General features: G+C 43.0%; 1 protein-coding gene across 2 annotated transcripts in view; it reads left to right on the top strand.

The window, feature by feature from the left end:
• Nucleotides 1-12,042, top strand: part of PAPSS2 (3'-phosphoadenosine 5'-phosphosulfate synthase 2) — a 44,070-nt gene that overhangs the window by 21,586 nt on the left and 10,442 nt on the right. Inside the window, exons 3-9 of one of the 2 annotated variants that reach the window (XM_035137390.2) lie at nt 566-801; nt 1,595-1,733; nt 2,234-2,352; nt 2,480-2,593; nt 5,834-5,945; nt 7,039-7,068; nt 11,245-11,450. In XM_035137390.2, coding sequence (XP_034993281.1) covers nt 566-801; nt 1,595-1,733; nt 2,234-2,352; nt 2,480-2,593; nt 5,834-5,945; nt 7,039-7,068; nt 11,245-11,450 — 956 coding nt within the window. The remainder of the gene's footprint in view (nt 1-565; nt 802-1,594; nt 1,734-2,233; nt 2,353-2,479; nt 2,594-5,833; nt 5,946-7,038; nt 7,069-11,244; nt 11,451-12,042) is intronic. The other variant, XM_035137392.2, reaches the window with a different exon arrangement.

Genomic DNA, 12,042 nt, shown 5'->3' with positions numbered 1-12,042 from the left:
GTGATAATCCCTGCATGTCAGTTGATCTACGTGTGCCCTGGATCTGTGTGTGTTTGGTGTGCGTGGCATATGCGCCTATCTGAGGCAACGTATTTGTTACTGTCACTGGATGCTCAGAAACTGAGACTTCATGTAGAGCCATTGCTGGCATGCAGTCCTGGGTAGCCACAGCAGCTCCCTGGCTCCCATTTCCCCAGCTAGAGCTTTTTTCTTTTTTTTGTCTATCTGTAGCCAAAATGGACTGAAAGAAGCTTTGCACAAACTGTTCTGTTAATCAACACTCCACTGTAGACACCTTTTCCCTGAGCAGTTAGAATGTTTGTGAACATTTCCCAGAAGCTCAATCAATGGATAAAGAGACTCGTACATGACCAAAGACAAACACACATACCTGTTGTTTGATGAGTTAGATAACTTGTTTATATAGGAATAAAAATGTTTTATTAAATGAGTTTAGTTGCATGATCTTTGAGAACTTATTTTATGAAATATTTGTGAATGTGATGGGACCTTTGGTTTACATGAAAAAATCACAGATTTTATGCACTGCCTATTATTAATACAGGTCTTTCTGGCGCTGGAAAGACAACCATTGGGTTTGCACTTGAAGAGTACCTTGTGTCTCATGGCATCCCTTGCTACTCCCTTGATGGGGATAACATTCGTCACGGTCTCAACAAAAACCTTGGCTTCTCTGCTGATGACCGAGAAGAAAATATCCGTCGCGTTGCTGAAGTCGCCAGGCTGTTTGCCGATGCTGGACTTGTTTGCATAACAAGTTTCATTTCTCCATTCTCAAAGGTAAACCTTTCAAGAAAATCGGTTTAAGAAACAGCATATTTCCCAAGCTGTAAAAGCTACTTTTACTAATATTTGTGGAAAGAAGATACATAATTTCCACCCTCCCTTCCCAACAGGCGGGGGGGGGGGTTGAGACATCGAGTGGGCTTACCTGGTCTGGTGCCTCCCACCTGGGTCAGGGTGGCTATTGTCCCGCCCCCGGCCTGGGAGGACACTGGACGGCCAGCTGGGGGTGGGGTGAAGACCAAGGGAAATAGGCCGACCCCTTCGGCCAAACCTCACTTTGTTTCTTCCTCTTTCAACATTTGGGGGCTAAAAATACAGTCCTTTAAATATATTGTTTCCATGTAAAGCATTGTCAAGGGGTGTTGGAATGGAGGTTGGTCCAATGTTTTTATTTAGCATAATGCAAAAGAATTCTGTTTATAAAATATAAGCATGTCCCTGGCAGAGGGGGGGGGCTGTGTCCTGTGTTTGTGCGCCCTGTAGGTCTGGATACATCCCTTGTTTGGATTGATGTTGGCATTTTAAATGTGGGTATATCTCTTATTTTAAATGTTACCTTAACGCTGACGTATTGTGCTGTTTTGCTGCTGTTTGTGGGTAGATGCCCTGAAAAAGCAGGATAAATACCTAGAAACAAATGAACAAATAATATGAGAGAGATATATATTTGTATCAATGTCCTGTCATGTCTCTGTGTGTGAGAGTGTGAGTGTTTGTACTGTAACATAAAAGGAAACAAATGTTAGCATTGGTATGCTATTATTTACTCTGCTTTCCTTTTATACAGGACCGCCAGAATGCAAGAAACATTCATGAGACAGCTGGACTTCCTTTCTTTGAAATCTTTGTGGATGCTCCCCTGAGTATCTGTGAGAGCAGGGATGTGAAAGGCCTTTATAAAAAAGCACGAGCTGGAGAAATAAAAGGTATGCCAGTTTTTGCGTCTACTGATAATGTATTCCATTCCCCACATGAAATCCCCAGTTCACATATCCCCCCCACCACACCCCACTTCTTCCATAAGTCTTCCTTGAGCAGCAGACTTGCTTTGGCTGAACTCTGCCCCAGTCTGAATTTGTGTGTTACTAGATACCCAGCTGAGAGATGGCCAGGGGTCTCCCATGGCTGTGCCATGGCTAACTGCAGCTATGGACCCGACACAGCTGTGTTGTGGGAAGGAAGGGGCACTCTGGTGACACATTCTCCTCTTTGAAACCCAATGAGCTAGATAGGAAACTCTGCTGCCTTGGAAGGTAGCAATTTCTCTGTAGTGTTTTGACTTAAGTAGTTGATGAGAGGTCTCCAGCAGTTCGTGCAAAAGTCATTCCTAAGCATGGGTGTCCTGAAAGAGAACACATTTCCTTGCCCCTTTTAACCACTTGACTGCCATGCTATTGTTTATGTAAATGAATATTCCACACTCTAGGATTCACTGGAATTGACTCAGATTATGAGAAACCAGAAGCGCCTGAAATTGTGCTGAAAACCAACATATATTCTGTCACTGAATGCATCCAGCAGATTGTGGAGCTCTTGCAAGATCAGGTACCCTGTTTCAGTAACGAAACCTAGAAAAAAACATGAATGTCTCTCTTTTTTCTCCCTTCCCAGACCCATTTTTGACAATGACTATTGTCACTAAGGGCCTTCATGTCTTCTTTTTATTCTCTAGAACATTGTTCCGCCAACTGCAATCAAAGATGTCCTTGAACTGTTTGTCCCTGAAAATAATGTTGAACAAGCTCAGGCTGAAGCCGATACACTGCCTTCTGTGAAGATTACCAAGGTAAGAGAGTAGTAACCTGGAGGAGTGAAAATGTGTTAATCTGCTGTAGCAAAACCATCCAATGGTAGTGGATTTCTTCACCCTTACATTCCTTCCTCTGTTCTAAGGATTATACATTGTTTGGTGTACTATGTATCAGAGAGGTCTATCAGTGCATGGAGCCACTAATTCTTGTTGGTGCCACTTCAGCACCGTCTTCATTTACATCTAAAGCGGCATCATACCACTTTAAACAGTCATGGCTTCCTCCCAAAGCATCCTGGGAACTCTAGTTTGCTAGAGGACACTGAAAGTTGTTAGCACTGCAGACCTCTATTCCCCCTCACAGAGCTACAATTCCCAGAGATCCCTGGGAAGAGGGTTTGATTGTTATAACCTCTCTGGGAACTGTAGCTCTGTAAAGGGGATGGGACGTGGGTGGTGCTGTGGGTTAAACCACAGAGCCTAGGGCTTGCTGATCAGATGGTCGGCGGTTCGAATCCCCGCGACGGGATGAGCTCCCATTGCTCGGTCCCAGCTCCTGCCAACCTAGCCGCTCGAAAGCACGTTGAAGTGCAAGTAGATAAATAAGTATCACTCTGGCAGGAAGGTAAACAGCGTTTCCATGCGCTGCTCTGGTTCACCAGAAGCGACTTAGTCATGCTGGCCACATGACCTGGATGCTGTATGCCGGCTCCCTCGGCCAATAAAGCGAGATGAGCGCAGCAACCCCAGAGTCAGTCACGACTGGACCTAATGGTCAGGGGTCCCTTTACCTTTAAAGGGGATGGGGCTCTTTGAACAACTCTCAGCACCCTTTAATGAATTACAGTTTCCAGGATTCTTTTCCAGGGGTGCCATCTGAATGTTCTGCATCGGGTATCAAAATCTCTTGGATTGCCTTTTGAATGCTTTCCAATCCTAGATTTTTACTGGCTTCTTTTAACCACTTCTGGATTTTAATGGATATATATTTATTATAAAATATTTGCTTTCCTGTTTGTATTGCTTTTTGAAGTGATCTTTGTAGATTTTAATCATGAACTTATTGTAACTTCATTGCCCATCACCTTGTCCACCTACCTGGTAGAGAAGTGGCTGGCAAAGGTGGTAAATAAACATTCCCAGGGCACCTTAAAGACTAACACATTCACTTTGGCATATGCCTTTGTAGACTAGGATCTACTTATTCAAATGCAAGATGGGAGAGCAAATTGGAAAAATAGTTCTGTTCTAGATAATAATCCATATCACTCTGTCTACTGTATAACTAGGGAAATCAGGGTCCAGCTAAATATATGTAGCCTTCTCAGTGTGTTCAGTAAAATACAGTCATATGTAATCAGTACTTAAAACTTTTCTTTGTTACCTTATGCCTTAATGCCATCATTGGGTGCACCAGGGGGTGAGGAACTATTTGTTTAACTATAACTCCCATAATCTCTGACCATTGGCTATGCAGACTGGGCTTGTTGGGAGTTACATCTGGAGAATTAAGGATTTCCCTTCCTGATTTACACTATGGAAAGGTTCCTCAGAAAGACTTGTTTCCTCTCAGCTAACTCTGGCAGAAGTTGCTGCCCCCCTTATGTGTCATGGACATGCTAATTAATGAGAGAGTTTACGAGATGGGCTGCCATTTATGCCTCAGGGAGACAGAATCCAAAATCCCGTGTGTACCTCAGGTTTTCCCAGTTCTATAATATTCAAACTGTAATTCTAAGGAACCCTCTAAAGCTTATCCGGACTTTCATAATAATAAGAGTAAAAGGCTGCTTGTTCACCACTGACTGCAGTCTCCCTCTAGAATACACTAAGTTCCTAAATGAGAGTGTTTGATGTATTCTTAGGCCACGAACCTTTAGCTTACCTGTGTGTTTGGGGACCCATTTCCTAATTGTTGTTATTATTTTTACTGTGTATCTGTATGGTGGTAGTGATGCTGTTGTGGCCCACTTCAGATTAGGCCACAAGCATGTAAGTGTGAGGGAACTTCACCATCTGAAGACCAATATTCCAGGACAGGCATCCCCAAACTTCGGCCCTCCAGATGTTTTGGACTACAGTTCCCATTATCCCTGACCACTGGTCCTGTTAGCTAGGGATCATGGGAGTTGTAGGCTAAAACATCTGGAGGGCCGCAGTTTGGGGATGCTTGTTCTAGTACTACACCAAGGCCCAGTGGCCCCAGTCCCCACCCTGTGTTGATTCCAGGGTCCAAAACATTCCTTAAGGTGCTCAGCTACATACAGGTGTCCTGTGGCTGACTTACAGACAAATCAGTTTAGAAAGGATTCTCTGAGGGCAAGATGTTTGAAACTCTTTGTACAAGCTAAGAATAGATCTCTTTAAATGCAATGCCCTTGCTGTTTCCTTTAAAAAAAAAACCACAACCAAACAAACATAAAATGAAGAGTTAACAACCACTAGTCAACACTGAGTTTATTCCGGGCTTCTTTTATCTTTGATGCTTTTGATCCCAATGCAATTGGACTCAAAATGATTCTGACGACACCTGTGGCCATCTACTGGCTAATATTTGCAGGTGCAGTCATTTACACTTCTACAACTGCATGATTAGAAATTAATATCCGGCTGCTTCTGTAGAAATGCTAGCTTTTTTTTGAGGGCTGTGTATTATTATTAATTGCATGCCCTTCGTATATAGTTGAGTTGGGGCTATGTTGATATAAACTGGCTATAAGCAGGCAGTAAATTTCCAGAGCTATGAGGGGGATCCAAAACCTGCCTCTTACACAGTGTCTACCAGGTGAAAAGGCTTTACTACCTTAATGGTGAATGGTTGGTATTGCTATTGAAGGGAAAGGAATTACATGTGGGGATAATATTGCATTGTAGCAAAGGTTTCCCAATATTGCTGGCATTGTGTGACCTGGTCATGAACCATGAGAGAACTCTTGGGGAGATACAGCTCACAGTATACTGTATGGGTTTCCCCTCAACATAATCTGCCCATCATAATGACTGACACCTGCTAGTAAAAAAAAATGTGGTTCTGATGTTTTATGCCTTTTGTTTTGGTCATAAGTAGCTTACAATTTTTAGTATCGTAATTGGGCCTGTATTTTAGTAGTGGAAATGTAGTCGCTTTTATCTAAGAATTTTTTTTTGGGGGGGGGACAAACAAGAATTGGGGACACTCCATTGTATTTAATTATAAAGTAATTTGCAATACTTAAAATTGTGAAAACAGGCAGTCTTGTGTTGTAAATCTGCCATATGGTGTTCTCTTTTTTTCAGTTGGATCTACAGTGGGTTCAAGTCCTAAGTGAAGGTTGGGCCAGCCCATTGAAAGGATTTATGCGGGAGAAAGAATACTTGCAAGTTATCCATTTTGGCACCTTGCTTGATGGTATGATTTGCCGGTTCCTACACTTTGTCTTTAGAGCTTTTGCCTGCCTATATGCACATTGCGGGAAATTCAGCAGAAGAAATCAGTTCAGAACACTTACCTTTTGAGGTGACTGGAGCATAGCTTTTGAATGAAACAGTTCACATTACTGTTGTATTCGGAGATGTGAAAAAAAACCTGCTGATCACACTCAGGTGCCTCCATGCCAGATTCTGTGCATGTCCAGTTGAACTGGACCTAGCCTCACTCCCAAGGGCCACAGAAAATGCACAAAGCCTAAGCCTTTGTTTTGGGGGAGTATTTCAGGTAGTCATACAAGCTTTCCTCTTTATTTCCCAAGTTGCTGGGCTTTAAAATGCTATTTGTAGTATAATGGATAGTGTGTTGGTCTAGGAAGCCTTGGGTTCAAATCCCCACATGCATGATTCTCACTCAGTTATCTTGGATCACTTACTGGGCATAATGCAACAAAAGTTAGTTGTAACTAAATTCCACTGAAACGTAGAGCTGAAAGTAGTTTAAGGGTTGCTTTACTTCCCATGGGGTATGCACACATTTCTTATGTCCCCCCATTGCCCCCTGCAAATAGGATTCACAGGGTTTCGTTTTGTTTTGTTTTCTGAAAGAATACACAATCTGGAAATCTTTGGAAAGTGGAATGGAGCCCTCTTCACTTAAGTTCTGTTCCACTGCTTGCCATAATATTTATTTGCAAAGAACCTTCGTGAGATAACACATGGAATCTTTTAATCTTGCCTACTGTATGGAGTTGTTGTTATTAACATAAAATAGGAAAACCTCAGAGCCCATGTACAACTAAGTGGCCCCAAATTAAAACCTACATTCTCACCTGCATAAAAGGACAGAGCCAGTCAGTTGGGTTCCAGCCTTGCATCACAATACAGAACAGGATGCACAAGTGCACCTGAGTTCGCTGCACCCTTGAGAACCTTTTTCTCTCTTCCTGCGTTGGTCTGAACGAATGCCACCATGAAACAAGAGGATGTTGAGGGTTAGAGCATCAAATTGAAGTTATTTGCTTGGGGGTGGGTCAGTCAAAATACAGTTGATAATTGTGCTTATATTTTGCCAGGAAGGGGTAGAGTTGATATATCCGAGCTTGGTACGTATTCAGTTGTTTTCTTCCCCCACTATGGTATGAAAATAATTACAGTTAAGAGATTTTCATTTGAAAAGTTAGAAAATGTATGTTATGGAAATGAAATTTTGGTGTAGAGGTCTGCATTCCATTACGAGTATATTCGTGATCCAACCAGTTACCAGTAACAGGCTGCTCATTTTTATTGGCTGGAAACGGATACATCTTAATTGGCTTTGATCCCTGATTGGCAAAGCTCTTGCACTCAGTTTCTTTTGTTTAATGCGATTCCTCACTGAATATTGGCCATGTGCAGCTTGTCGACCATTGACCCACATCCAGCTCTCCAGTCCCATAGACTGAATATTTGATGATAAGGCCATTGATGGAATCTGCAGTTTTATCTCTAAAATATATATTTCCAAAGAGCGTTCGATAAGACTTAAATAAAAATGCATCTGGTTGAATTGCACTATGAATATATTAAAAGTTCCTGATTATGCATGGATTAAATATGGATGACCTATAGACTTGGTAAGTATAAAATTTAAAATAAGCTCAGCAGAATCTGCACGGTGGCTTGGATTCAAAGGTTCCCTCCTCCGTGAGCAGAAAACCTCTTTTGATCATGGAAGGACTGTGGAAGAGCGTTGCACAAGAACAGTTCTTCTGTTTCCGCAATACCATTTGCTATTACTGCTCTGGATTCCATACATCAACTGGTTTTACTTTACATCCCTGATATATGTGCAAAGCAAGCCCTCGCAGCTGGAATGCAGAAAAGCACTTACAGCAGCCACTTGCAAACACAGCGACTTCAAATCCCCAAGCACCAAGAGCCAAGGAAGCCTGGCTTTCCTAATGTTTGTTAAGTGGCTATTGCAAGCAATTTTCAATGGGGACATGTTTGCTCTCCAGCCATGACGTCATACTTTCCAGGAGTGAATGGCATGTGTCACAATTTATTTATTTGGAAGCTGCAATGTAGTCCAAGATACTTTATTGCATTAGACCTTCAGCTTGTACCCCAGCCATTAGGGCTTGCTTTGCACAAATGTAAAGGATTTTTAAAAATTCTTCAAAGAACAGTGGTAATGACTGTACTTGCTTTTTGCTAGTGTGTCTTTGGATCCAACCCATAACCAAGATGATCAGATGGATAATCTCGATAGTTAGAGTAGTGCAAATAATCACCGAATCCATTAAAATTTGACTTTGAAATTGTAATGAAAATCACATGCATTCAATAGTTAAAACTGCCATGATACTTCATTTCAAATTTGTCATTGATTATATTTTTTATTAACTGAAAACTTCAAAAAAAGTTTTAATATGTTTGCAAGCATTAAAAGCAACCACTAGCTAAAAAAAATTGGGTAAGTTTACTAGAGAGTATAGTTTTTACAAAGTAAATGTTGTGTTTGAACAACAACAAAATGAAACTGACTGTAAATATCCTGGCATAGGATCACTGGATGCACAACAAAACAGAAGGGCAAAGTGATATTTTGATGCTAAGAAGTGGCATAAACTCAGCATGTGATAGCCAACGTTAGTCACAGTCTGAGTAGACCTACAGTGGAACCTCGGTTTATGAACACAATTGGTTCCAGAAGTCTGTTCATAAACCAAAGTGTTCATAAACCGAAGCGAACTTTCCCATTGAAAGTAATGGAAAGTTGATTAATCCGTTCTAGATGAGGAAAAACACCCCCTAAAGCAGCAGGGCCTTCGCACCGATGCCTTCGCGGAGGTCGGGGAGCGCTTCTGCGGCTGCAGCCCAGTCGCAGAAGTGCTCCCCGGCCTCTGGGAGGCATCGGAATGAAGTCTCGGCTCCGATGCCTTCCGGAGGCTGCAGCTTCACTCTGATGCCTTCGTGGAGGCCGGGGAGCGCTTCTGTGGCTGCAGCCCAGTCGCGGAAGCGCTCCCTGGCCTCTGGGAGGCATCGCAACGAAGGCCCGGCTCCGATGCCTTCCGGAGGCCGGGGCTTTGCTCCGATGCCTTCGCGGAGGCCGGGGAGCGCTTCCGCAGCTTGGTTGGCAGCTTAATTCTGCAGACAAAATACAGCTATGGCAGAAGAAATTGAGCAGGCCACTCTGCTGATTTGAGAGCACACTGAACTGAACTGTCAGTCTTGCTATAGCTGTGCTGTGACTCCACTGAGTCACCTACTTGAAGGAGCAATTTGTGCAGAGTTTATGGCTATATATGTCATTTGATCAGTGTAGCGATCATATGTCCTCTTTTTCCAGGACACTTCCTCTTTTTCATGGGTAGAGTCATCCTAGAGATCCATAATTAAAAGTAGAAGTTGGCCAATGTCTCCTCTTTTTTTGCTCTTCAAAATATGGCAACCCTACAAATTTAAAAATTTTGCTGCAGAATCAAAGAAAACAAACCTTAGTTTAAAAAAAGAAGAGAGGAGCTACTGGTGAAGAGCCAAGGTCTGAAGGTCACTCATATAAAATGCTAACGATTATATGAGTCTTGGAAGCAATCAGCAAACAAACCAGTAATCATTACAAGACATCATATCGTTCTGAACTGTGGTTCTGAACTAAGGGATTCACTTTGTCCTTGATCCAGGAGTTTCACAGCCACTCCTAAGTGTTCCTGTGTGTTTTCCTCCATTCGCTCCAATAAGAGGGCACAGTACTGTGTGCATAAAGGGATGTTGACACAGAGCTTCTCCTATTGAAGTGGATGAAGAAATCCTTACTTGCACCTGACTGCTTATGCCTTGTGGCAACATGCGAGGAACAGCTGGCTCAAGAGGAGTGTGTATGGATCTGTAACGTTCTAAATATAAACAACAGCTTAAAAGTCCAATTAGGATATTGCATCCTCTAACATCTTTGTTGAGGTTGATGTTGTACCAGCAAACTGTAGTGGTACGAAAGGGTGTTTGTTTTTTACAAGGTGAATAAACTTTTTACATAGTAGCTCATTTGGTGTCTAGCCTTTCAAGTGAGTTCAAGTTAAGTCCAAAGTATGAAATTATGCCATCCAGTGTACTCTCTTGTGACTCCCTGTGCTTAGGTGTTATTTAACCTGGTTTTAATCACAGATTAAATGTAAAATGTTTTTCATTGCTCCGATGCTTTAATTATTGGAAATGGTTTTTTTATTGCATTTTGAAGGGTTATTGATTTTAGTGTTTCAGTGCAAATTGCCCTTGGAGCAGAAACACCGAAAAGTTCATTTATAAAACAAATACATTTCACCTCTAATCTCTGTGCTATGGCTCAGAGCACCCTTCACCATCGGGTGTGTCAACTGTTGGCAGCTCCTGGACAGAGACAGCCTTAGCAAAGTGATCAATTCTCTGCTAACCTACAGATTAGACTACTGCAATATGTTAAAGGTGCAGATGTCTTTGAAGATTGTTTGGAAACTACAGTTAGTTCAAAATATGGTTGTTAGACTGTGAACTGGGGCAGCTGGTGTGTCGGCATGGAGAAATTGGATGGGGACAAGTTTTTCTCTCTCTTTTACATATCACTTTCTGCTGGATCTGTTCAGGGGCGTAGCCAGGATGAAAATCAGGGGGGGCAAGGGGCGGGGAGCAAGGGGGCGGGGCCAAGGGGCGGGGGCGGGGCCACATCGGAGCAGGCCGAAATCAGAGGGAGGGAAAGCCAGCCAAACGCTTTGCGCGGCTCTGGTGCTTTCCCGCCGCCCGCCCCACAGCCAGCCAGGGAGAAGGGAGACGGCACCGGGCGGGCAGTGGGGCAGGCTGGCCAGTGGCCCTGCTTCTAGGGGGGGCAATTGCCCCCTCCTGCCCCCCTGCCTACGCCCATGGATCTGTTTTTAATTGCTGCTGTTTTTATCCTGGGGGTCCCACCCTTTTCTTTTCTTTTAAAGTTTTATGTTGTAAGCTTCCCTGGGTATTTTGTTTTAACATTAAAGCATGATAGATAGATAGATAGATAGATAGATAGATAGATTAGATTAAATAAGTGAATCACCAAAACCTACAATTGGTGACGGGGACCTTCATGTTTCAGTGCTTCCAGATGAGTAACTTAACTATCCTTTTCACATATCTGTGCCCCCCCCCCCGATGTTGTTGAGCCACAGCTCTGATCATCAGTGGCTATTGGCATTGCTGGCTGGTGCTGGAGCCCAGCAACATCTGTGGAGCCATCAATGACATACTTTTTAGGGGGGGGAAGTTAATTGAAATAAAATTTCTTTCAATAGATGGCGTTATTAACCTGACCATTCCAATTGTACTACCAATAACTACGGAAGACAAGAAACGCCTGGAAGGATGCGATGCGTTTGCACTGGAGTACAACGGGCGGAGGGTGGCCATACTGCAAAATCCGGAATTTTTTGAGCACAGGAAAGAAGAACGTTGCGCACGTGTTTGGGGGACCACATGTGCAAAGCACCCGCATGTAAAGGCAAGTGATCACAGAATACCGTAAGTTCCTCTATTTCTGTGGCAATTGAATATGAGCAACCTGTCTACCTATTAGTGGAACCCCCAGAACAGATTTAGGGGGTTTAGGAGAGGGTGAGATCATTCCATTGCACAGGGAGAAATGCCTGTGCTAACAGAACAGTATGCTTAACGCTACACTGAATACAACACATGGTTGTTGTTGTTTACTGTAGCTATTAATACTGGGTTTTGAAATGCCTTGAGCTTTTCTTTTTTAAAATGAAGGTCGACAAGGTTTGAAATAAATACAGGTACATCTTTGTATTAGGAGGCAAAGAGAGCAAATTTCGTAAGAAGGAAGTATGCAGAAGTCTCAATTCAATGGCTATTTTGCACCAGTCTACCTCCCTCCCCCTGGCCTTTTGAATGGCTGCTGGGGTTGCTGAAGGCTGTGCCTTCCTGCTAAGCCTGAGCCTTTGCACCTCACCTAAGCACTGCCTGAAAATTGAAAAATTGAAAGGATGGCAGTGCATGGGGGCGGGGACAGATTAGAATGCACCAGTGAGAACAGAATCTGCCCTCCCTGGCATGCTCAGGGCTCCACATGTTCC

The sequence above is a fragment of the Zootoca vivipara genome, chromosome 5 (genome assembly GCF_963506605.1).
Source record: "Zootoca vivipara chromosome 5, rZooViv1.1, whole genome shotgun sequence".
Lineage (NCBI taxonomy): Eukaryota > Metazoa > Chordata > Lepidosauria > Squamata > Lacertidae > Zootoca > Zootoca vivipara.
This window is presented reverse-complemented; position numbering and strand designations above follow the sequence as displayed.